We start from the raw sequence: 25,058 nt of genomic DNA on the forward strand, positions 1-25,058 counted from the left end.
GAAAAAAAAAATTCCAGTATCTATACCGCCATCTATAACTATAATTTTCAGGTAAACCAATTAGTTTACAGGTATCGGGATTTTTTTTTTTTTTTAGTCAAAGACACGGAGCAGAATACATTTTGGCCAAAATTTATGACGAAATTTGATTTTTTAAAATGTTTTTACTGGACATTTTTTTGTGTATAGCTCAAAAAATGAAAACCACACAGGCGATCAAATACCACCAAAAGAAAGTTCTATTTGTGGGGAAAGAAGTACGTAAATTTCATTTGGGTGCAGCATTGCATGACCGTGCAATTGTCAGTTAAATTAACACAGCGCCGTATCGCAAAATATGGCCTGGTCAGGAGGGGGGGGGGGGGGGGGGACTCTAAGTGGTTAGGTACTGCATGCGTTTATTTTTTTTTTAGTGAACTTGTTTTTGTATTTTCTGAGCATTTTTGGCTTTGGCGGTAAATATCCCATAAAGCGATAGTAAACTGCCATTTTCAGCACTGCGGTATTTGGGGAAACATACGCCAGATCTCCTAAATGCCACATGCGATCTGCTTTTGCGAATGGGGCTCACTAAGGTTTATGGTCTTCCCTCCATTCTCCAATGGAAGCATGGTGGTCCTGGACAGCCACAGACCACCATGAACTCCAGACACATGGGAATGGGAGGACATGTTTACCTCAATGTAGAAGTGTTTGGGTGGCTGTTCAGCCTCGTTCAGTCAGTACTGCCCCCTCTGAAATGCAATCCGCAGCAGATCATTTTCAGAAGGCAGTTGACAAGTGGCTGAGAGGCAGTATGTTGCCTCCTCACCACCTGGTTTGACCCTGAAAAGACAGAATGACCCGCACTGCAACTGCAGGCATTACACACAGTTGTGGGGTAGCCTCATTCACTTGAATGGTTGGCATTCGGTGGTCAAACGTGGCAAAGAGTTCAGTTTTTGCCACAGCTGCCAAGAAAATCATCGCAGCATGAGTACTGCCCTGAGCGTCTGCATATTCTTCTTAGGCATGTGGTTGAGGGAGGTGAAACCCCATCTCTACTGACCATTTTTATTTACACAAGAGATGGTCTAGAACGTGGTTGGCTTGCTACAGGACGTGCTTCACAAATTTAGGGCACGACCCAAGAGATGGTCAAGGACTGTGGGCTTGCTACAGTACGTGCTTCACAAATTTAGGGCACAACCCAAGAGATGGTCAAGGACTGTGGGCTTGCTACAGTACGTGCTTCACAAATTTAGGGCACAACCCAAGAGATGGTCAAGGACTTTGGGCTTGCTACAGGACGTGCTTCACAAATTTAGGGCACAACCCAAGAGATGGTCAAGGACTTTGGGCTTGCTACAGGACGTTGTTCACAAATTTAGGGCACGACCCAAGAGATGGTCAAGGACTTTGGGCTTGCTACAGGACGTGGTTCACAAATTTAGGGCACGACCCAAGAGATGGTCAAGGACTGCACGCATACTAGAGGACGTGGTTCACAACTTTAGGGCATGACCCAAAAGATGGTCAAGGACTGCACACATACTATAGGACGTGGTTCACAACTTTAGGGCATGACCCAAAAGATGGTCAAGGACTGCACGCATACTAGAGGACGTGGTTCACAAATTTAGGGCACGACCCAAGAGATGGTAAAGGACTGCACGCATACTAGAGGACGTGGTTCACAAATTTAGGGCACGACCCAAGAGATGGTCAAGGACTGCACGCATACTAGAGGACGTGGTTCACAACTTTAGGGCATGACCCAAAAGATGGTCAAGGACTGCACACATACTATAGGACACGGTCGCAAACTTTGAGCATGACCCAAGAGATTGTTAAAGACTATATAGGTACTATAGATGTTGGGAGACTAGGGACATACATTAGGAGTCATATACTGGAGTCACAGGACAGTGGTTGATTTGACCCTGAGGGCTGCATGTTGGGCACCAGGGCCTTAGAAGATCTGAAGTCTGTCCTTCAAAATTTTAACCAACCCCCAGCAGCCCTCGAGTTTGTTTACATCCCGATACTGCCGCACTGTAATATGTATGACAGCAGCTGTAAAAGGACATGAAGTTTGGTCATGGAGGGCTGGACACAATCCAGGTGACTTGGCGACAGGAAAAGGTCCCAGTCTTCTCGGAGCTCCTGCCCATCACAAGTATGGCTGGGTTCTGGGCCAAGAACCATGTTGTGCTCTGTGGTAGAATGTTTAGCCACTTGAGTCATTTTAAAACAGCGGCGAGCCATCCCAGCAGCAGCAGCCAGTCTCAGCAGTTTCTGTGGCCCCCCCATCAGCTTTAGCACTGGAACCGCCAGTGGTCATGGATAGCTTGGGTCCAATGCTAAGCACAGGAGCTGAATTTTTCAGTTCTTAGCTTTCCACTCACTTTATAGGAGCATCTGAAGTACATCACTTCCTCTGGGTATGGAGGCTGGAACAGAGCTGCTCTTTTTATGTCCAGCACCTCCCTGCAGCTCTAGATCACAGCTAGAGTGGTCTATTGTTGGATCATTTTCTTTCTAAAATAGCCACTTCCTTGAGTAGAATAGCCCATCCCCTACCAGCCTACTGAAGAGAAGGACCCTTGTTCTGCATGTGGAAGCAGAGGTCTTTCTCCAGAGGTCTCCCCGGTCAGCAGGGAGCATGAGCTTTACTTACTGCAGAGTTATAGGTTAGCTTCAGTAAGGGGTGTATGGAATTTCTGCAGAGAGATCGCTGCTTCCACATGCTGAACAAGCAGGGTTCCTTCTTTGTAGCATGCAAGCAGGGGCCAGGCTTTTGCTACTCCGGCTGTGGCTGCTTTCTAAGGAGAACAAACTGTAATTGAATATTTTTGAAAACACATTTCAAATATGCTGTATGTCTTTAAAAATACAAATCTACATTTTTGAAATGTACTTACAAATATATGTTAAAATTACTTTTTTTTTATATGTTAACAAAATATATAATTTTAAATATATATTTTTTAAAAATATATTCTTCAGATTTATTTTTAACATATATATTAAAATGATTTTTTTATATTTGTAAATGCATTCCAAAAATGTAGGTTTGTATTTTTAAAGACATACAGTATATTTGAAATTTATTTTTCAAAATATATTTTTCATATATTTTGTAATAAAAATGCATTTCAACATGTGTGTTTGTGTTTTTTTTCTTTAATTATTTATTAAAATATATTTTGAAATATACTGAATATGGCCAAAATTATAGCATTTTAAATATGACAATATATTTAGGAAGAATATTTTTAAAATATATTTCAAAATATATTTTTCTTCCATGTGGGGCACCAGTGCCTTCCAGGGAGATCTTCAGTGCCAACCACAAAATCTCAGGGATAAAAGTGCTTTTTTTTCACCTGTGTGAGAGAAGGTGTTTTATGTTTCTCCCCCCCCAGCAGCACAAGATAAGACACATGACATCATTGGCGGACCACCTTTTTCTTCTCCTCTGCCGGCCCACTGATGAAGTCATGCACCTCACCTTATGAATAAGCCATGCTGGGATTTTTTTTTTTTTTTTTTTGTGATTTCTAGCCATTGAGACACACAAAGGTCTGAGACCAGAAAACAGTGTGAGGAGGGGTGTGTAAGTATGACTAACTTTAGCAGAACGATTTGGGTAGTCAGGTTTATTAGGTGGTGGAGGGGAGGGAAGCACAAAAGATAAACGCAAACAATATACCTACAAAAAAGACAGACTCACCCAAGGAGGAGGAAACTATTATTAAATTGGCAGGAGGCATCTAAATGCCAAGGGGTGACTGGGCAATTGGGCAATTAGAGGGTGGAAACTATGGACACACAGATTGAACCCCATGAGGTTGTAGTGGAGGCATCTGGACCAAGAAAGCAAAAGATGGAGGAAAAAGAGCAAATAAGAACCAATCAGTTGGACTAAATTCAGGTCAATGAACATCAAACACACCAAGAAACCCGATTTAAAAAGCTTTATTCCCATTAGATAAATAAAGCATTCTCTCACAATATACAGATTTATTCTATTCCTTCAGTGTAAAACACAGGAGAAGACACACATGGATCCAGTGTTTAGTTACGTAAACTCTCCTCAGCAGGTCTGAGAACACCCTCCTTCATGAAGAAGGTGGGACAATTTTACTGGGGTAGGGGGTCAATGCTCATCTTGTCAGAACTTCTCAGAGCCGGGACTAAGAAGGATGGCTTAGGTCATTTTTATAGACAAGATGACATACAATTCCAGAGTCAGGAGTCCAAACTCTCTCAAAGTTCCATGCTGGGTGGTGTTGGAGCTTACAAAGGGTTGAAGACCTCCTCCTTTCCCTTTCTGGATATGGTTTGGGCCTGGTTATTCCAGTGAAGCTCCAACACCACCCAACATGGAGCTTTGAGAGGGTTTGGAATTCTGGCTCTGAAACATAAGGTCATCTAGCCTATAAAAACATGACCTATGCCATCCTTCTTAGTCCCGGCTCTGAGAAGGTCTGGATGTGGGCCTTTTCTGCTCAGAGCTCACATTCACCGGAGCTTTCAGCACATTCAATGCCAACACAAGCAACACTAATACCTCAATCTAGCATTGATTGGAGACCGGCCTGAGGAACTTCACAATGGGTCCTATAGACTGCAAGATTAAAGCATGCAAATGGAAGGTCCTCTTTACTCACAACCCACAACACCCTATACATGTAATACATCTTTGAGAAACCGAATCATTAATATACATTGGGCATAGCTCTCAACACTTCTGGGAGGTGGGAGTGACATCATGGTACCTCACCACCACCACAGCCTACCAGTAATACTGGTTACTCATGGGGTATTGAGTACTCGCCGTTCCCAAGTGACTCATCAATGGTCACATGTGTCTCACAGAAGCTGCAGAAGACAGAGGTTTTTTTTTTTTTGCTTAAAGCTTAAATTTTTATATGTTTTTCAAGCTATTTAAACCTGTTGTTGGTGGTGGTGTGGATGGTGGTGGTAGGGGCAGTAAAGCAGACCTTTCATTTTCATAGAGGGTCCACTGTCTACTGCTGGCATACACCCTCTAACCATATATATTCACCCATGCTGCCCTCATAAAATCCCAAGGGCTTCTGGGTATAAAGGAGCATCCTTTCATCCCTCTCAGGATGCAGTGCTTGAGAAACTGATAACCAGGCTTAAACCATATAAAGTAAGGGAAGTTGAGGAGATCATCAACCCTGTGCTCCAACATCACCCAACATTGAGCTTTGAGACGGTTTGGATTCCTAGCTCTGAAAAGCAGAAGGGGCGCAAATAGAAGGTGAATATAGGTGGAGGAGGGGATGTTCCTTGTAGAGACCTGGTTACCCTTTCCCTGAAAATATATAAACACGGGCTGCCAGCATAACCCTTCTCTCAGAAGTAGACTGATTTGGGTGGAGGATCGGTGAACTTACATTAGAGTAGATGGCACCTCAGGGTACCAATCAGGGAAGAGTGATGAAAGAAGCAAAACTGAATCAGCCCTGAACATTTCTGTGACTCTGATGCATTTCTGCAGACAGGATGTCAATGGGAGGTGAAGTTTGGGAGCTCATCCATAGTACGAAAATGCTCTATCATATGTTGGAGGGTCGATCAGGGAAGTGTTACCTGGCTATGGTACTAGCCCATTCCTATGAATGGACTTGGTGACAAATAGCAAGAGGTGGGTAGGGAGTGGCCCCAACCAACAAACACAAGAGACGTCCAATACATTCTTCTCAGGCACTCGCCTTTTCTGCAGGAACCTAAGGGCACGGACTCCACCATTAGAGGTCTGTTGTGTACATACGGACAATCTGGATGAAGATTATATCTAATGGAAGTAGAAATTCCCTGAATCATGGGCAACATGCTATTTGCTGGACAGTGAAGTTAGTCTCATTATGTGACAACACCTAGAAATCAGTATACAGCATATGAATCAAGGAATGTCGTTTTCCATCGTATGTTTCGCTCAATGACAGAAACAAAAACATAGAAATATGCAAAATGGTATCTAGCTGCCAACTCATGAGGCTTCTAATTCGGCACTTGGACAATACTTAACTGATTAAAGAGCATGGCTGTTCCTAGTCATGTAATATCAGCTACCTCCCTTCCCATGAATGATTGCTTCAGTCTGGAGCTTCAAGATTTCAGTAGCAGAACTATATAGAGCAGTGGTCTCCACACTTTGGCCAGCAGGATGGATTGTGGTCTCCAAACTTTGGCCAGCGGGATGGAATGTGGCCCTTTGCTTGCCTTTATTCAGCCCTTGAGGCACTATTCCTCCTATTGACACCAACAATGAGACACTATTCCTTTTGCTCACACAAACAGTGGGGCACAGTTCCTGACAATGATTGGGCATTACTCCTACCATTGACCCCAAGGATGGAGCACTATTACCCTCATTGATACCAACAAATGGGCACTCCACCAATATCAACACAGGGCCACTATTCATTCCACCAACACCAACAATGAGGCTCGATTTCTTCCACAAAAACAACAATGGGGCACCATTCCTCCCAATGACACCAATGATGGAGCACAATTTCTCCCACTGATACCAACAGGACACCCCACTGATACCAACAAAGGGCCACTAATCCTCATCCAACTGACCACTGGCATTATGCAATTTTTATTCCTGCTGAATGCCGAGCCTGAGGCATGGTCTACTCCCACTGACCATAATCCAGATGCCCTAAAGGATTGTAAAATAGACATTTGTTTAGGAAGTTTGAAAACCCCTGATGCACATGATTGCTCATGGGTTTGGATTCAGCTAATATTCAAAAGAGAACGTGTCATGGTAAGAATAGCAAAGCATATGCAGTGCAGGCAGGCCCTGAGTATCCTTGACTTTACCTAAGTGTCAGTTTGCTCTGATTGGGAAAAGCTCTGATACTTCCAGGTAGATGTTGGTACCTGCTGCTAGGCCCACCATATTTCCATTGGTCCATTACGATGATGGGCTGGCTCAATCTCTGAGAGAAATGTGTTGAAGGAAGAAGCAAGCCAGGTTCTGCACTAATTCTGAACTGTGCCTGATCGGAACGCCTGGTATTTGGGCCTAGGTAAAGATAATGAAATCTGCTTCAGGTTGGTGGATCTCTGGCTGCATACTGCAGCAGCAGGGCTGGTGCTACCACTAGGCGAACTAGGCTACCGCCTAGGGCCCACTGCCACCTCGGGCACAGCCATGGCCGGGACTCATGGACAACTCTGATGTGCTTGTTAAAATGAAAATGGTTCAATGCCAGGGTGAATCAAGAGACGCACACAGTCAGAGAGTTCCCTACCTCCTTCGCCTCCAGGAAGTCATGGGCTGCCTGCCTGTTTGTTGATTGCCAAGTGCTGAGTGAGGGGGCATGGCTACCTGAGACGATCAGGAGCACGTGGAGAGGTAGAGGACAGTGCAGCTTTGTCGTCTGAACAGCGGACCTGTCACAGGGACCACACAGCCTGGAGTGTGAAGAGCATCTGCTGGGGATTCGACCAGAGCAAGGAAGAGCAGGAGAGGACTGTCACTGAGACACAGAGCCGAGAGGAGAGAGCCCCCCCAGAGGAGACATATCTGGATCGAGTGTGGTGGAGGCCAGAGCCAGTCTAAGTGGTTACTCTGAGTAGACTGTGGAGGCCAGAGCCAGCCAGCATTCACCCGGAGCAGTCAGTGGAGGTCAGCAGAGCCAGTTTGAGTGGGCAAACTGATCCAGACAGAGCCAGATGACTCAGGTAATTAATTTGCTGACCTGAAACAGTCATCTACCATGTCATTTCCATCCTGCACACAGTCATTTCCATCCTGCACACCACCACATTCTACATTAGAAGTCATCTCAGCCTCTACTGAACAGCCTCAGCCTCTATTTAGATCACCACTACCTCCCAGCTCCACGTCACTTTTATTATTCTTCTCCACGCTCCATTACCTAATGAGTCATTGGCCCAGAACTAGGACGCAAGTCCTGACTCCAATGGCGACCTACTTGTTCCAAGTCAATAACTCTCTAAATCTTACATCAAGGAGGATAGGTTGTTACCTGCTTCTAGAGAAGAAAATTAAAAAAGGATGGGGGGGGGGGGGTTGTAAAACTTTTGTGGTATGCCTACAAGAGAAAACAAAGTTATATTGGGTTAAAAGTGCTCTCATTTAAAACTCCTCCACCATCAGCACAGCAAACAAGTGTGAATGAACCTCGGAGAAAATTCCTCTCAAAATTAGCCCCCATAGCAATCAGATTTGACCAGTGAGACACATTCCAATTGATTGCTATAGGCAGCCAGATACATCCATGCAGCCCAATGTCCTACAATATTTGGAACCACATTTTTTGTACTGTAGGTGAGCCAAGTGGACAGTAATTTCATCAACTATGGCCATCTGAATTCACAACAACGGGTAGACCTCCTCCAGGAGACATGTGTAGACTGCACAAGAGCTGGAAAACCAGCAGCAGGTACTTTTCTGACCCTTTACTAGATCTATAGATTATTACAGCATAATGGACTATTATACCATAGAGCTCCATTTTGGATGGAGTGGGGAAAAAATAGACCCCTGGCAGTTTTTATTGCTATCTAGGTCACACTTCCTGCCAACACCAGGTAACACTAGCTATGAGCTTACAGCCTAACCAAAATCTAAACGTTCCTCCTTGCAGTGGAGCTGCACCTGCACTGCAAGGGTTAACTGCTTCTTTAGGTCTAAGGGGAGGTAAAAGCACTTTACTTACCCATTCTTCTGATGCTCCAGTGGATGGTGCTCCCCCATGCTCTAGTTTTGACGGTCCCTTGGTGTCATCACAGGTACATTGGTTTTGATGATGTTAGGACCTTAGAACTATAGAGGATGGGGAAGTAGACACTTCAGGGACAAGTCTAGCTGCATGGAAGAGCAGGGGATCGGGTAAGCACATTTATTCCATGCCCCCAGACCTAAATGAGAAGTCAACCCTTGCAGTGCAGGCACAGCTCAGCGGCATGGAGAAATTATCAAGTTTTGTGGAGCTGGACTTTTAAAGTTCTGTTTACTACTTTACAGAGTCAGCACCCACTGTCGGTGAGTAAGCCATAAAGACCACCTGGAGTGGCACTCTGGAAAATCCAATCTTGCCTCTCTAGAAGCTCCATAACAGCAAACAAGGGAAGCGAGAAATTCGACTCACAGCTTGTCCTTGGGGTCATAAGGACAAGAAGAGAAGGTGAACCTCCCCAGCCAGGAAACAAACCGCAATAAAACAAACAAAAAAAAAAAAGCATCTAACCCTTCCCTACCCAAAACTAAAGCTGCCCACACAATGAGCAAGTTTTGGATAATTTCTGATTAACCAGACAAAAATTTGCTTTGTGGGTGGCTCTGTTGGCCCCTCCAGCCTGACACCATTCGAAGGATGTCAGGCTGAACAAAATACATTAAAAAATACAAAACACATAAAGGAAAGTATTACAGCATGGCTTTTCCTTTCTGTAGTAAAAGTACTGCAAGTTTACGATCTTGGATTAGTTTTACCTTAAAAACTGTGAGGGGTATCCTCAGCAGCTGTACCCAACACACCCTGTATATCAATGCAATTTAAAAAGAAAAAAAAAAAAAAAAGGGAAGAGGGGGGAGAAGAAACCATTAAAATACATAGCTTATAGCTGCCAAAATCAAGTGTCGTGCATGGAGGCCTGAACGTCAGAGTGTATGCACCTATGGCTTTGGGTGGAAAAACAACAGCGAAAGAGATTCTCCATTACATGTATACAACCCTCAACTCCAAAAAAGGATGTTTCTTTAAAAAAAAGAAACGTTCTCATCACAATGTGTGGCTCTCTTTTAAACAGCGTCAGGAAATCCACCCAAACAAAAGCAATGGAAATGTCCATAATACCGAAGAGGGACAAGATAGACTGGGATAAATGTTGTCCCTTCAGAGGAGGCAGAAGGTCCAAGTCCATATATACCCAAAAAGCCCAGTATGAAAAGCAAAGCAATTTCGGAGTGATTGTAGGCTGAGAGATCCTGATTTATCTTGACCCTTAAGCTCTGGGGCACCTAAGGACCTGAGGTTGTAGATCAGGGTAGTCATTGAGCACGGGGCATGTGAAGAGCTGTTGAGTGTAGAGCAGGGTATTCCTTGGGCTCTTGGCCACCCAAGGAGCTTAGGGCTGTAGAACAGGATAACATGTAAGCTCTGGGCCACCAAAGGAGCTGAGGGTTGTAGATCATAGTAATCCTTGAGCTCTAGGCCACCTAAAAAGCTGAGGGTTGTAGATCATAGTAATCCTTGAGCTCTAGGCCACCTAAGGAGCTGAGGGTTGTAGATCATAATAACCCTTGAGCTCTGGACCATGTGGGGAGCCGATGATCCTAGAAAAGGGTATTCCCTTTGCTCTAGGTTACCTAAGGAGCTGGGGGGTGTAAATCATAGTAATCTTAGCACTCTGGACCATGTGGGGAGCTGATGATCGTAGAAGAGTGTATTCCCTGAGCTCTAGGTTACCTAAGGAGCTGAGGGTTGTAAATCATAGTAATCCTTGCGCTCGGGACCATGTGGGGAGCTGATGATCGTAGAAGAGGGTATTCCCTGAGCTATAGGTTACCTAGGGAGCAGAAAGTTGTAGATAAGAATAATTCTTGACCTTCAGGCCAACTAAGGAGCTGAGGGTTGCAGATCATAGGTGGCCTAGAGATCAAGCATTACTAAGGAGCTGAAGGTTGTAGATCATAGTAAACCTTGAGCTCTAGGCCACCTAAGGAGCTGAAGGTTGTAAATCATAGTAATCCTTGCGCTCTGGACCATGTGGGGAGCTGATGATCGTAGAAAAGGGTATTCCCTGAGCTCTAGGTTACCTAAGGAGCTGAGGGTTGTAGATCGGAAAAATTCTTGACCTTCAGGCCACCTAAAGAGATGAGGGTTGTAGAGTAGGCTAACCCTTAAGCTCTGGACCACCCCAGGTGATGAGGGTTGTGGAACAGGGTAACTATTGAGCTTCAGGGCATCTAAGCAGCTGAGGGTTGTAGAACAGAGTGAAGCCCTCTGTGTAACAGCATAGTGTACCATAGTTTATCAGAACAGAAAGTAACCGAATGATGAGCTGAGAGATCCATGGAACAGCAATATTCAGATAGACGTACATAAAATGGATTGTTCCTCTGTAATTGCTGCCCTCTGGTCTTCACACCATTGATCGGATCTGTTTCCAGTGTTGCACTCTATAAGCAGGGGAAGGCACCTTTCCTCGTGGACTATAAAAACTCAAACTCATCTGAACTTGGCCTCTTAGTCATCGCACTCCTTTTGTGGCGAGCCAAGGAAAAAGAGGAGAGCGGCAGTCCCTCGGGGGGATGGAATTCCTGAGCCTGGCCATCAGAGATACTGAACACGGGGTACTTCTCTTCTGCTGATGGAGAACTTAATACCTAAATGGGCAAAGACAATAAAATATGAAAATGTGAGAGAAAGGAGTTTTCCACCTAGTGTGCATTTTTACTTATATCTATGGGTTCGTTGAAGGTCTTCATTTGAGCTTTTCCTACCAATCATGATCTTCAATAAGTTTCTTAAAGCCATGTGACTGTTTACCAGCTGTCATCAATATGCAAAGGATAACCATAATAGCTGAATCCAACTGCTAAGCAAGAACTGAACCATTTATCCTTTTAATGGATACAACTTGGAGACAAATAGGACCAATACTGACATCAGTGAAATATGTTCCAGTGGCAGGTCATGGATGAAAAACTGTATTTATGGGCAGATAAAGTCAAATTGAGCTAACAATCAAACAACAATGGATAAGGATTGTCACTCCCATACTGCAGTGCTCAGGCCTGGTGGGCAATCATTAGGCGGAGATCTGTCATGTGAGCAAAGCGTGACTCTGGCTAGGCTTGGCAACCAGCCAGCATGGCTTTTTTTGGTTGGATTGCTAGAGAGGTAAAGTATCAGTGGATTGGGGGAAGTGGTATAACAAAGCCTGCAGAAACCCAACATTTCTGTAATTAACAAACATTTGACTGCGCTATGCAAGTTTAAATGGCCATTTGTAGTCCCAATCTGAAACCCATTTGACAGGTGACAACACAGGAGCACAATTAAGAGACAAGGACAAAATGTTGTCACTCTAACAGAATGTACCTGATCAACAAAAGGTACAGCTGTCCTTCAAAAGCAGAACTTAAAGAGACCCTGTCATTACTTTTCACTTTAAAGCCTCTTTCAATACAGAATATACAGACATATAATGCAGGCCATAGACGGGTCGTTTATCGACCAAATTTTCGTCCGCACGAAAAATCGGCCGATATTCACGCCGTTAGTGGGGAATTACCGTCGGCCATTTTTTGTGGATCTTGTTTACTTTTATCGGTCATGGTGGAAAATCGTTTTTCGTGGACATTGGTGGCAGCATCGGCCAATAAACGACCCGCTTATGGCTTGCCTAAGTCTGCCCTCTTTTGTTTTCTTATCTGGTCCCCTCTCTTGGTTACTAGTGCTCCAAGTTTAACAGGAATCTGACAATTCTGAGTGGATCCTACCATCTGCTAGTCTGGCCACTAGGTCATCAGGATCTTGGGGCAATTGTAATTGACTTTGAGAAAATTTGCATGAAGTATAGCTCTGATTTAAATACCAAGTTGTGAATCAAGAGAGGTGGAGGAACTCACTGGTCCAGCCCTATTGAAGAGCGAGAATCCCCTGGTCCTGCCAAGTCATAGAGAGAATCCCCTGGTCCTGCCGAGTCATAGAGAGAATCTCCTGGTCCTGCCAAGTCATAGAGAGAATGTCCTGGTCCTGCCAAGTCATAGAGAGAATGTCCTGGTCCTGCAGTCATAGAGAGAATCCCCTGGTCCTGCCAAGTCATAGAGAGAATCCCCTGGTCCTGTCAAGTCATAGAGAGAATCCCCTGGTCCTGCCAAGTCATAGAGAGAATCCCCTGGTCCTGCCAAGTCATAGAGAGAATCTCCTGGTCCTGCCAAGTCATAGAGAGAATCCCCTGGTCCTGCAGTCATAGAGAGAATCCCCTGGTCCTGCCAAGTCATAGAGAGAATCCCCTGGTCCTGCCAAGTCATAGAGAGAATCCCCTGGTCCTGCCAAGTCATAGAGAGAATCCCCTGGTCCTGTCAAGTCATAGAGAGAATCCCCTGGTCCTGCAGTCATAGAGAGAATCCCCTGGTCCTGCCAAGTCATAGAGAGAATCCCCTGGTCCTGCCAAGTCATAGAGAGAATCCCCTGGTCCTGTCAAGTCATAGAGAGAATCCCCTGGTCCTGCCAAGTCATAGAGAGAATCCCTTGGTCCTGCCAAGTCATAGAGAATCCCCTAGTCTTGCCGTCATAGAGAGAATCCCCTGGTCCTGCCAAGTCATAGAGAGAATCCCCTGGTCCTGCCAAGTCATAGAGAGAATCCCCTGGTCCTGCCAAGTCATAGAGAGAATCCCCTGGTCCTGCCATCATAGAGAGAATCCCCTGGTCCTGCCAAGTAATAGCGAGAATCCCCTGGTCCTGCCAAGTAATAGAGAGAATCCCCTGGTCCTGCCAAGTCATAGAGAGAATCCCCTGGTCCTGCCAAGTCATAGAGAGAATCCCCTGGTCCTGCCAAGTCATAGAGAGAATCCCCTGGTCCTGCCAAGTCATAGAGAGAATCCCCTGGTCCTGCCAAGTCATAGAGAGAATCCCCTGGTCCTGCCATCATAGAGAGAATCCCCTGGTCCTGCCAAGTGATAGAGAGATTCTCCTGGTCCTGCCAAGTCATAGAGAGATTCTCCTGGTCCTGCCAAGTAATAGAGAGAATCCCCTGGTCCTGCCAAGTGATAGAGAGATTCTCCTGGTCCTGCCAAGTCATAGAGAGAATCCCCTGGTCCTGCCAAGTAATAGAGAGAATCCCCTGGTCCTGCCAAGTAATAGAGAGAATCCCCTGGTCCTGCCAAGTCATAGAGAGAATCCCCTGGTCCTGCCAAGTCATAGAGAGAATCCCCTGGTCCTGCCAAGTAATAGAGAGAATCACCTGGTCCTGCCAAGTCATAGAGAGAATCCCCTGGTCTGGCTATATGGATGAGAGAATCCCCTGGCCCTGCCAAGTCATAGAGAGAATCCCCTGGTCCTGCCAAATCATAGAGAGAATCCCCTGGTCCTGCCAAATCATAGAGAGAATCCCCTGGTCCTGCCAAATCATAGAGAGAATCCCCTGGTCCTGCCAAATCATAGAGAGAATCCCCTGGTCCTGCCAAGTCATAGAGAGAATTCCCTGGTCTGGCTATATGGAAGAGAGAATCCCCTGGTCCTGCCAAGTCATAGAGAGAATCCCCTGGTTCTGCCAAGTCATAGAGAGAATCCCCTGGTCCTGCCAAGTCATAGAGAGAATCCCCTGGTCCTGCCAAGTCATAGAGAGAATCCCCTGGTCCTGCCAAGTAATAGAGAGAATCCCCTGGTCCTGCCAAGTCATAGAGAGAATCCCCTGGTCCTGCCAAGTCAGAGAGAATCCCCTGGTCCTGCCAAATCATAGAGAGAATCCCCTGGTCCTGCCAAATCATAGAGAGAATCCCCTGGTCCTGCCAAGTCATAGAGAGAATCCCCTGGTCCTGCCAAATCATAGAGAGAATCCCCTGGTCCTGCCAAGTAATAGAGAGAATCCCCTGGTACAACCATATAGAATACAGTGAATTCACTGGTACGGCTGTATGGAATAGAGAGGATCCCCTGTTCCAACCCTATGGAATACACCTGTTGCTGGATTATTGAGGAGGGAGAGAAGAAGTCAGCTTTCAGCTGCTGCAGAGAGAGCCATACAGGGGATCAATTCCAGTAATTGCCCCTCCGCTGTTCCGACCAACCTCCCTGCGTATATCTGATTCACCCAGCTACCTGGGCCCCCTACAGGAGGACTGGTGATACCTCCTTATCCACAACCCTGGGTACGGCTGTATGGAATAGAAAGAATCCCCTTTTATGGCCCTATGAAACACAGAGAATTGCCTGGTCCAGTCTATGTAATAGAGATAATCCCCTTGAGGGGCCCTAAAGAATAGAGAGAATCCCCCTGTGTGGCCCTATGGAACAGAGAGAATCCCCCCTGTGTGGCCCTATGGAATAGAGAGAATCCCCCTGTGGGGCCCTAAAGAATAGAGAGAATCCCCCTGTGTGGCCCTATGGAATAGAGAGAATCCCCCTGTGGGGCCCTAAAGAAGAGAGAGAATCCCCCTGTGGGGCCCTAAAGAATAGAGAGAATCCCCTTGTGGGGCCCTAAAGAATAGAGAGAATCCTCCTGTGTGGCCCTATGGAATAGAGAGAATCCCCCTGTGTGGCCCTATGGAATATAGAGAATCCCCTTGTATGGCCCTATGGAATAAAGAGAATTCCCTGGTCCAGCTCCTATAGAATAGAGATTTCCCTGGTCCAGCCCCTATGGAACATAGAGAATTGCCTGGTCTGGTCTATGCAATTAAGTCAGTCCCTTTGTAGGGCTCTATGGAATAGAGAGAATCCCCTTCTAAGCTCCTATGGAAGAGAGAATCCCCTTCTAAGGTCCTATGGGATAGAGAGAATCCCCTTCTAAGGTCCTATGGGATAGAGAGAATCCCCTTCTAAGGTCCTATGGGATAGAGAGAATTCCCTTCTAAGGTCCTATGGGATAGAGAGAATCCTCTTCTAAGGTCCTATGGGATAGAAAGAATCCCCTTCTAAGCTCCTATGGGATAGAGAGAATCTCCTTCTAAGCTCCTATGGGATAGAGAGAATCTCCTACTAAAGGTCCTATGGGATAGAAAGAATCCCCTTCTAAGCTCCTATGGGATAGAGAGAATCCACTTCTAAGGTCCTATGGGATAGAGAGAATCCCCTTCTAAAGGTCCTATGGGATAGAGAGAATCCCCTTCTAAGGTCCTATGGGACAGAGAGAATCCCCTTCTAAGGTCCTATGGGATAGAGAGAATCCCCTTCTAAGGTCCTATGGGATAGAGAGAATCCCCTTCTAAGGTCCTATGGGATAGAGAGAATCCCCTTCTAAGGTCCTATGGGATAGAGAGAATCCCCTTCTAAGGTCCTATGGGATAGAGAGAATCCCCTTCTGAGGTCCTATGGGATAGAGAGAATCCCTTACTAAGGTCCTATCGAATAGAGAGAATCCCCTTCTAAGGTCTTATCAGACAGAGAATCCCTTGATCCAAGGAATGTAGTACAGAGAATCTCCTTGGTTGGCTGTATGGAGGAGAGAGATTTCCCTGGTCCGGCCCTGTGGAACAGCTGGAGAAGACCAGCTGAATGAGTGCGGTGCACCCCGGGACCCCAAACACCCTCCATGTACAGTTTCATTATGAGAAGCCTTGTTCTGTACCTTTAACAGATGGTCACACAAAGCTCCGAAGTCCGCTCGATTCCTAGCATAGAAAGCAAATGTACAGCTGGGATCCATCTTCACGATGGACATCTTCCGGGGGGAGTTACAGTGGAAACTCTGTAGAGTTAATTCACAGATATTAAAAAAAAAAAAAAAAACACAATAAAAAAAATAAACAAAAAAAAAAACCCAGAATCCTCCCCTCCTCTCCCGATTTCTGCAGAACACAACTCACTCACTTCTAAGGGGAAGTCCTCTTTACTGGTATCCATGTAGTTCTGGCTGTAATGAGGATCCAAGTATAATAAATGGTTATCTAAAAGATAAACACACAGTCAAATCCTGCACATAATTAACCCGCTATAAAATGAACACAATGTCGCTACGAACCTTGGTAGCCAATGAAATACAGCGAATGTTTTGGTTTTCCACCAATAATGCCCAGACAGGACGGCATCTGCAGGAACTCCTGAAAGAAGAACATTCATGGTGCAGGTGTTGTGTGCCGGATAACATGGACAATAACCACATTTTATTGGGGTTTACAAAATCGTCTCTTATATTTTTTGTTTTGTAATTGTACCTTCATCCCATCAACTGCAGAAGTTGTATACAAGGAAACTGGACTTTCACTGCATGCTCCCAGCACAATGACTGAGCGGTCATAGACTGCTCCCGGCCTCTAGTAAAAAAAAGGGAGCTGGTGGGATCAGCTCCCGATCATGTGCTCATTGTGACAGCCAATCATAGTCACAAGATTAGGCAGACTTTCCCGCCCAATGGGTGTAATAGCCCAGTTAAAGAGACAGTACTGCTGGGTGGTAAGGGGTTAACGCATCATCACCGGCCCCTAGACACGGATCCCATTACCTTAATACACTGCTTATATACGGGGTTAAAATGCTCTCCGCCAAGACGAACGGGTACAAGGATGATAACGGCCTTCCCTCCATGGTTCTTCTCAGAGAGGGAATCCCCAGGATCCATCAGCCGCTCCACATCCGCCCTGTACACTGCACAACAAGAAGATACCCATACAGATCACAGAACGGGGGGCCAGTCCTGTAGATTACGTGTCATTTGTGCAGATATTTGTATACACTGACAATACAGTTTTAAAAAATATATATTCTTGTTTCAAGAATCTTGCAGGTCTCTAATACTTTGGGTAATGTTGATGGGGGGGGTATGACAGGGGTTGCGCAGGCGCGGTTCCAGAAACATGCTAAGATTTTAATGGATGGGTGAACGCACAATACAACTCATTCCTAGTTGTTCTATCTCTATGCAGGCTACCCCCTCCCCCCTTTCGGTCTGTCCTGAATGTTGCTGTCAGGCTCATCCACTTTTCCAACCAATCACTGTCTTCCACCCCTCTCTGCCAATCCTTCCACTGGCTTCCACTCAGTGTCTTCCACCCCTCAATGCAATCCCTCCACTGGCTTCCATTCAGTGTCCTCCACCCCCCTCTCTGCCAATCCCTCCACTGGCTTGCATTCAGTGTCCTCCACCCCTCTCTGCCAATCCCTCCACTGGCTTCTGATCAGTGTCCTCCACCCCCCTCTCTGCCAATCCCTCTACTGGCTTCTGATCAGTGTCCTCCACCCCCTTCTCTGCCAATCCCTCCACTGGCTTGCATTCAGTGTCCTCCACCCCTCTCTGCCAATCCCTCCACTGGCTTGCATTCAGTGTCCTCCACCCCTCTCTGCCAATCCCTCCACTGGCTTCTGATCAGTGTCCTCCACCCCCCTCTCTGCCAATCCCTCTACTGGCTTCTGATCAGTGTCAGTGTCCTCCACCCCTGTCTGCCAATCCCTTCACTGGCTTCTGATCAGTGTCCTCCTACCTTCTCTGCTAATCCCTCCACTGGCTTCTGATCAGTGTCCACCTACCTTCTCTGCTAATCCCTTCACTGGCTTCTGATCAGTGTCCTCCTACCTTCTCTGCTAATCCCTTCACTGGCTTCTGATCAGTGTCCACCTACCTTCTCTGCTAATCCCTTCACTGGCTTCTGATCAGTGTCCTCCTACCTTCTCTGCTAATTCCTCCACTGGCCTCCATTCAGTGTCCTCCACCCCTCTCTGCCAATCCCTCCACTGGCTTCCATGCAGTGTCCTCCACCCCTCTCTGCCAATCCCTCCACTGGTTTATGATCAGTATCCTCCACCCCTCTCTGTCAATACATCCCTGGCTTCTGATCAATGCCCCCCACCCTTCTCTGCCAATCTCTCCATTGGCCTCCACTACGTGTCCTCCAACCCGCTTTGCCAATCCCTCCACTGACTTCCAATCACCGAACAAATACAGTTCAAACTTTCAAAAACCCACAAGGCCATCCAACACTCTGCCCTTGGATACATCACCAACCTTATTCAAAATAGAATCCAAACCATCCTCTCTGCTCCTCCCAAGAACTCCTGCGCTCTAGCTCCCTTGTCAAACTCCCATGCTCACCTCAAGAACCTATCCAGAGTCTCTCCCATCTTCTGGAACTCCCTACCCCAACCTGTCCATCTATATCCTACTCTGTCTGCCTGAACTCATCTTATTAGGGATGCTTCTCCCACCTCCACCTAACAACTGGAATTTTACTTTCTTGAACAACTCCCCCACCCCCCCAAAAAAAAAAGTTATCACCTTTTGTATCACTTGCCCTTTCCTTATAGATCGTAATCTCTCAATACAATTGTATTGTACTGTCTCCGCTTATTTTTTTTAAAGCACCATATAAATCTTATATAATAATAACAGTGCAGAGAGCTGGTCTTACCTGTACAGTCCTGGGAAACATACACAGACAGTTCAGGGACTTGTGATGTGTTCTCCAGTGCTTTCCTGACAGAGATACAGAGACACACAAATGAAGAAAGCAAAGTTCACCAAAACAAAATCACATTCTGCCTGGACTGCGACATCAAGACCAGCCAACATCAAGGACAGCCAACATCAAGGACAGCCAACATCAAGGACAGCCAACATCAAGGACAGCCAACATCAAGGACAGCCAACATCAAGGACAGCCAACATCAAGGACAGCCAACATGAAGACCAGCTGTACTACATGGAGAACCCTAAGGAGTTGCTAGAGGTAACTTGATTTATTGCAACTGGGGGATATTTTCTGATACTGATGCAACAGGTACTTTTTTTTTTTTCTATTAATATACCAGAAATGAAAATGGGACCCTTCTCAGAGATCACCAATCAAATATAAGGGCCCTTCTCCAATGGATGGAGGACCTTCTTGACTGACCACCAACAGATGGGGGTTTGTCTCCATGGACTACCAGAAAAAAAAAAAAAAAAAAAGAGAGAGAGAAGAAAGAAAACAAAAAAAAAAAAACCACCAAGAGGGGCCTTTTCCTGCTGACCACCAGTGCAAAGGGGGGCCCTTTCCTGCTGACCGCCAGTGTAAACGGGGGCCCTTTTCTGCGGGCCACCAGTGCAAATGGGAGCCCTTTCCTGCTGGCCGCCAACGCAAAGAGGGGCTCTTTCCTGCTGACCACCAACGCAAAGAGGGGCTCTTTCCTGCTGACCACCAACGCAAAGAGGGGCCATTTCCTGCTGACCACCAACGCAAAGAGGGGCCATTTCCTGCTGACCACCAACGCAAAGAGGGGCCATTTCCTGCTGACCGCCAACGCAAAGAGGGGCCATTTCCTGCTGGCCGCCAACGCAAAGAGGGGCTCTTTCCTGCTGACCACCAACGCAAAGAGGGGCCATTGCCTGCTGACCAGCAACGCAAAGAGGGGCCCTTTTCTGCTGACCACCAACGCAAAGAGGGGCCATTTCCTGCTGACCACCAATGCAAAGAGGGGCCCTTTTCTGCTGACTACCAACGCAAAGAGGGGACCTTTTCTGCTGACCGCCAATACAAAGAGGGGCCCTTTTTTTTTTTTTTTTTAATATACCACAAATGGAAAAAAATGGGACCCTTCTCAGAGATCACCAATCAAATATAGGAGCTCTTTTCCAATGGATGGAGGACCCATCTCCAAGGACTACCAGAAAAAAAAAAAAGATGAAAGAAAAAGACCCACCAAAAGGAGCCCTTTCCTGCTGACCGCCAGTGCAAAGAGGGGCCCTTTCCTGCTGACCGCCAGTGCAAAGAGGGGCCCTTTCCTGCTGACCGCCAGTGCAAAGAGGGGCCCTTTCCTGCTGACCGCCAGTGCAAAGAGGGGCCCTTTCCTGCTGACCGCCAGTGCAAAGAGGGGCCCTTTCCTGCTGACCGCCAGTGCAAAGAGGGGCCCTTTCCTGCTGACCGCCAGTGCAAAGAGGGGCCCTTTCCTGCTAACCACCAATGCAAAGAGGGGCCCTTTCCTGCTGACCACCAATGCAAAGAGGGGCCCTTTCCTGCTGACCACCAATGCAAAGAGGGGCCCTTTCCTGCTGACCGCCAATGCAAAGAGGGGCCCTTTCCTGCTGACCGCCAATGCAAAGAGGGGCCCTTTCCTGCTGACCGCCAATGCAAGGGGGCCCTTTCCTGCTGACCGCCAATGCAAGGGGGCTCTGTTCTGCTGATCACCAATGCATTAAGTTCCTTCTCTACTGCTCACCTATGCATGGGGGCCCTTCTGCAACTGACAACCAATGTGAGGGGATGGTCACTGTCACCTGACAAATGGGGCTCCTAAAATGTTGAATATCGTATCTACTGGTTGCTTTACAACAAAGTCAAACTAAGGCACATTCTGGCATGCTGCTGATTTGCGAAGTTCTGCAGAGCGGAGGGTGCCATCTAATGACTACAGCAAACTCATTGCAGAAAGGAGATTGTTAGTACGGTTTGGTGCGCAAGGTTTCATTTTCCTGGCCTATAATTTGATCTCTTATTATAGATGTCTATTCTCGGTATGAACACACACCCAGCCGAACGAGTCAGAAAAAGGGACACACCCCATTTCTCTGCTGGCCCTTAACCTGGATAGGTTTTAGAATAGACAGAATGGGCAAAAGGAGAGCAGTCAATGCTGTACCCAGATATTATAGTAGCATCTCGTATTAAAATGATTTATAAAAGAAGTATTGTATCAAAGTAATAAAAAAAACCTATATAAAGAAATTGGTTAATAAACATGTAAACATCTGAATGGATATCTGACCAAAAACCAGTATAAGTTTCAATAAAAAAAAAAACATTTGGAGTACCTTTTAATCTCACCTCAAAATGTGAGCCACAATACTGGGGCCATACCAATCACCAGCCTTCTTCCCGAAGCTCTCCCCTAACTTCACCATGTGGTGCAGACCAAAGGGGGCATCGGGGTGGTCTGACAGCCATTGCAGGATGTCCCTGTGGATCTGCTCCTGGTGGGGGTGCTGTAAAAGGCGTCTGTGAGGAAGGGATTCCCAGGGGGCGCACATACGACTCTGATTGGAGGCCGATGATGCCGGGGAGAACAGACTCATGTTGGATGGAGAGGATGATCGGATGGGATCCATTTCTACAAAGTGCGTGTTTAAGGCTTCTGGCCAGTACCAATCTGAAAAACAAAATGGAGACAAGCAAAAATGTTATATTTGTAGACAGTCCAATATTACTGCTATCCAATAGTAAAGGCCAGTATTCCTTTACAGAATTCACCATTCAAATGTGTGACATCAGCAAAACTTCCAATTTAGAAGAGGTTGGCTGTGTTGGCCAGCATTTTAAATAGAGACTAGACCAGAGGAAGGGGCACAGATAGCAAGGCCAGGTTCATGGAAGGAGCCTTCACAGATATAACTAAGACTAGATTAGCTGCTCTGAAGTTTCAACAAGGCCGGAGAAGAGGGCATGTCCAAACTTGGCTTTGCTGAAAAAATGTGCCTGACAAAGCAGGGTTGGCAGAAGAAGACATTCCCTTTACAAAGCCTTTGAGATATTGGTCCACCAGGTCTTGGAAGGAAACCATGCTCTGCAACAATTATGGCTTTATACAGAATTGGAGACATCAATTTTGTGAGAGGACCATTTCTGGGCAACAGACAGAAGGTTAGACAAGGTCACTCACCTAGTCTAAAAAGGTTCAGAGAGAAGACCCAAGAGCAGTGGTATTGAATTAAAACTCGTGGAGGTCCGGTCAGTATAATGTTCTTCCAGCAGGGGTCCAAATCTCCTTTTACATCACAGCCCCTCCTCCTTTTCATCCCAGTACCCCGTCACCTCACAACCACCCCTTCATATGAGTATTCTCAGTCCCCTCCTTCTACATCAATCTCCCCCCTTTACATCAGTGTCCACAGTCCCCCATTTACATAACAGCCCCCCTTTACATCAGTGTCCACAGTCCTCCTTTTAAATCATAGCCCCCCTGTACATCAGCGTACTCAGTCCCCCATTTACATAACAGTCCCCCTTTACATCAGTGTCCTCGGTCCTCCTTCTACATCACAGCCCCCCCCCCCTTTGCATCAGTGTCTTCGGTCCCCCTCCTCTTTATATCACAGCACCCCCAACCCTTTACATCAGTGTCCTCAGTCCCCTATTTACATCACAGCCCCCCCTTTACATTAGTATCCTCGGTCCCTCCTTTTACATCACAGCCCCCCCCCCCTCTTTACATCAGTGTCCTCAGTCCCCCTTTTACATTACAGCCCCCCCTGTACATCAGTGTGCTCAGTCTCTCTTTTACATCACAGCCCCCTTCTTTACATCAGTGTCCTCAGTCCCCCATTTACATCACAGCCCCCCCTTTACATTGGTGTCCTCAGTCCCCGCTTTTACATAACAGCCCCCTTTACATCAATGTCCCCAGTAACCCCCCCTTTCCCAATTCACATTACAACCCCCCTTACATCACTGTCTCCTTTAAAGTAACAGCCTCCCCCTTACCTTACATTACAATCCCCTACACATCACAGCCCCCCCCCCCCTTACACCATAGCCCTCCCCCCCTTACATCACAGTCCCCTACACATCATAGCCTCCCCCCCTACATCACAGTCCCTTACACATCTCAGCTCACACCCCCCTCCCCCACCCGCACATCCCCTTCACTGCCCTACCATGGAGGAGTGGGGGTTGTGAAGGAAGCGGTACAGACCTCTATATTGGGGTGGGACTGACCTCTGTTGAGAAGGTGCACCAGGAGAGCCTGAGCCAGTAACATCTGGGCGCTCCTGATCATACAGCCCCAACCACAATCTGTGGTCAGCTGTGTCCCCTCCAGCGCAGGGAAATCTCGTCTGTACGTCAGCCAAATCCGGGACACAAAGTCCTTCTGGAAATTCTCTATGTCATCTGTGAACACAAGAGAAGGAAATGTCATATTGTACTCAGTTAGTAGGACAGTGGCAGGCATGTATGTACAAGAGGGCTGCCAGGATGGTGGGCCAACAATGCAGCCAATAGACACGAGATCGTTGGGTGATCCAGACAAACATTCACGCTCCTTCCATAGTAGTGTCCATGCTAATGCTCTTAGCAGATCCCCCAACTCCAACCTTATTTAGTGGAAATTCATTTTGTTTTTCTACAAATTATAGTCAGGGGGTGCCCGTAGAGGTCACACCGTGTGTTCATAGATGCCTGTGGTAGCCCCCTGACATACAACACATTGATGTCATTGTGCATGATGATGTCAGCAAGGGGTGGTGGCACTGCCACCTGAACAGGAGAGACTGGTGGGGAGAAAGCCCATGGGAGTGAAGAACAAGGTAAGGGATTCCGTCTATTACATGCTCCCCAGACCAAATGTGGTTTAGGCTTTTATGTGGGAGGGGGGCTGCCGAAGCTCTTGTGCAGTTCTAAAGTGTTACTAAACCCAGGGCCATGCATTCGCCATGTCTGGTTTCCCACCAAACCCAGGGCCATGCATTCGCCATGTCTGGTTTCCCACCAAACCCAGGGTCCTGCATTCGCCACATCTGGTCTCCCACTAAACCCAGGGCCATGCATTCACCACCACATCTGGTCTTCCACCAAACCCAGGGCCCTGCGTTCGCCAGCTCTAGTCTCACACCAAACCCAGGGCCCTGCGTTCGCCCGGTCTGGGCTCCCAGCAAACCCAGGGCCCTGCATTCGCCCGGTCTGGGCTCCCACCAAACCCAGGGCCCTGCATTCGCCCGGTCTGGGCTCCCACCAAACCCAGGGCCCTGCATTCGCCCGGTCTGGGCTCCCACCAAACCCAGGGCCCTGCATTCGCCCGGTCTGGGCTCCCACCAAACCCAGGGCCCTGCATTCGCCCGGTCTGGGCTCCCACCAAACCCAGGGCCCTGCATTCGCCCGGTCTGGGCTCCCACCAAACCCAGGGCCCTGCATTCGCCCGGTCTGGGCTCCCACCAAACCCAGGGCCCTGCATTCGCCCGGTCTGGTCTCCCACCAAACCCAGGGCCCTGCATTCACCAGGTCTGGTCTCCCACCAAACCCAGGACCCTGCAATCCCCAGGTCTGGTCTCCCACCAAACCCAGGGCCCTGCATTCACCAGGTCTGGTCTCCCACCAAACCCAGGACCCTGCAATCCCCAGGTCTGGTCTCCCACTAAACCCAGGACCCTGCAATCCCCAGGTCTGGTCTCCCACTAAACCCAGGACCCTGCATTCACTATATCCCCTCCCCCACAGTACACACAACATAGAAATGCAATTATTTTTTAAATATAAACTGCTAAATTCCTTTACTCATCAGCACTATAAAACAAACAGTCTTGTGACTTCTATCAGTTTCCAGCAGAGCACTGGTTAAAGCTTGTAGGGGGAGTTTTCATTCTACTCTAGCAGGATGCAGGACCCCTAATCTCTGTCTGGACAGTGCTGATTGGCCCTGTGCTGA

At 47.1% G+C, this 25,058-nt stretch overlaps 1 protein-coding gene across 1 annotated transcript in view; it reads right to left on the minus strand.

Moving 5' to 3' along the window:
• Nucleotides 1-3,944: 3,944 nt before the first annotated feature.
• The window catches only part of LOC149436195 (cysteine protease ATG4D-like), a 34,046-nt gene continuing 12,932 nt past the window's right edge, over nucleotides 3,945-25,058 (minus strand). The window contains exons 4-11 of the mRNA XM_089661903.1: nucleotides 23,354-23,527; nucleotides 21,467-21,788; nucleotides 19,076-19,140; nucleotides 17,176-17,318; nucleotides 16,696-16,774; nucleotides 16,545-16,621; nucleotides 16,303-16,422; nucleotides 3,945-11,392 (exon numbers count right to left, since the gene is read on the minus strand). Coding sequence (XP_089518029.1) covers nucleotides 11,219-11,392; nucleotides 16,303-16,422; nucleotides 16,545-16,621; nucleotides 16,696-16,774; nucleotides 17,176-17,318; nucleotides 19,076-19,140; nucleotides 21,467-21,788; nucleotides 23,354-23,527 — 1,154 coding nt within the window. The 3' untranslated portion in view covers nucleotides 3,945-11,218. The remainder of the gene's footprint in view (nucleotides 11,393-16,302; nucleotides 16,423-16,544; nucleotides 16,622-16,695; nucleotides 16,775-17,175; nucleotides 17,319-19,075; nucleotides 19,141-21,466; nucleotides 21,789-23,353; nucleotides 23,528-25,058) is intronic.

Source organism: Staurois parvus, unplaced genomic scaffold (assembly GCF_062004578.1).
Source record: "Staurois parvus isolate SC_StPar_1 unplaced genomic scaffold, SC_StPar_1.0 ptg001402l, whole genome shotgun sequence".
Lineage (NCBI taxonomy): Eukaryota > Metazoa > Chordata > Amphibia > Anura > Ranidae > Staurois > Staurois parvus.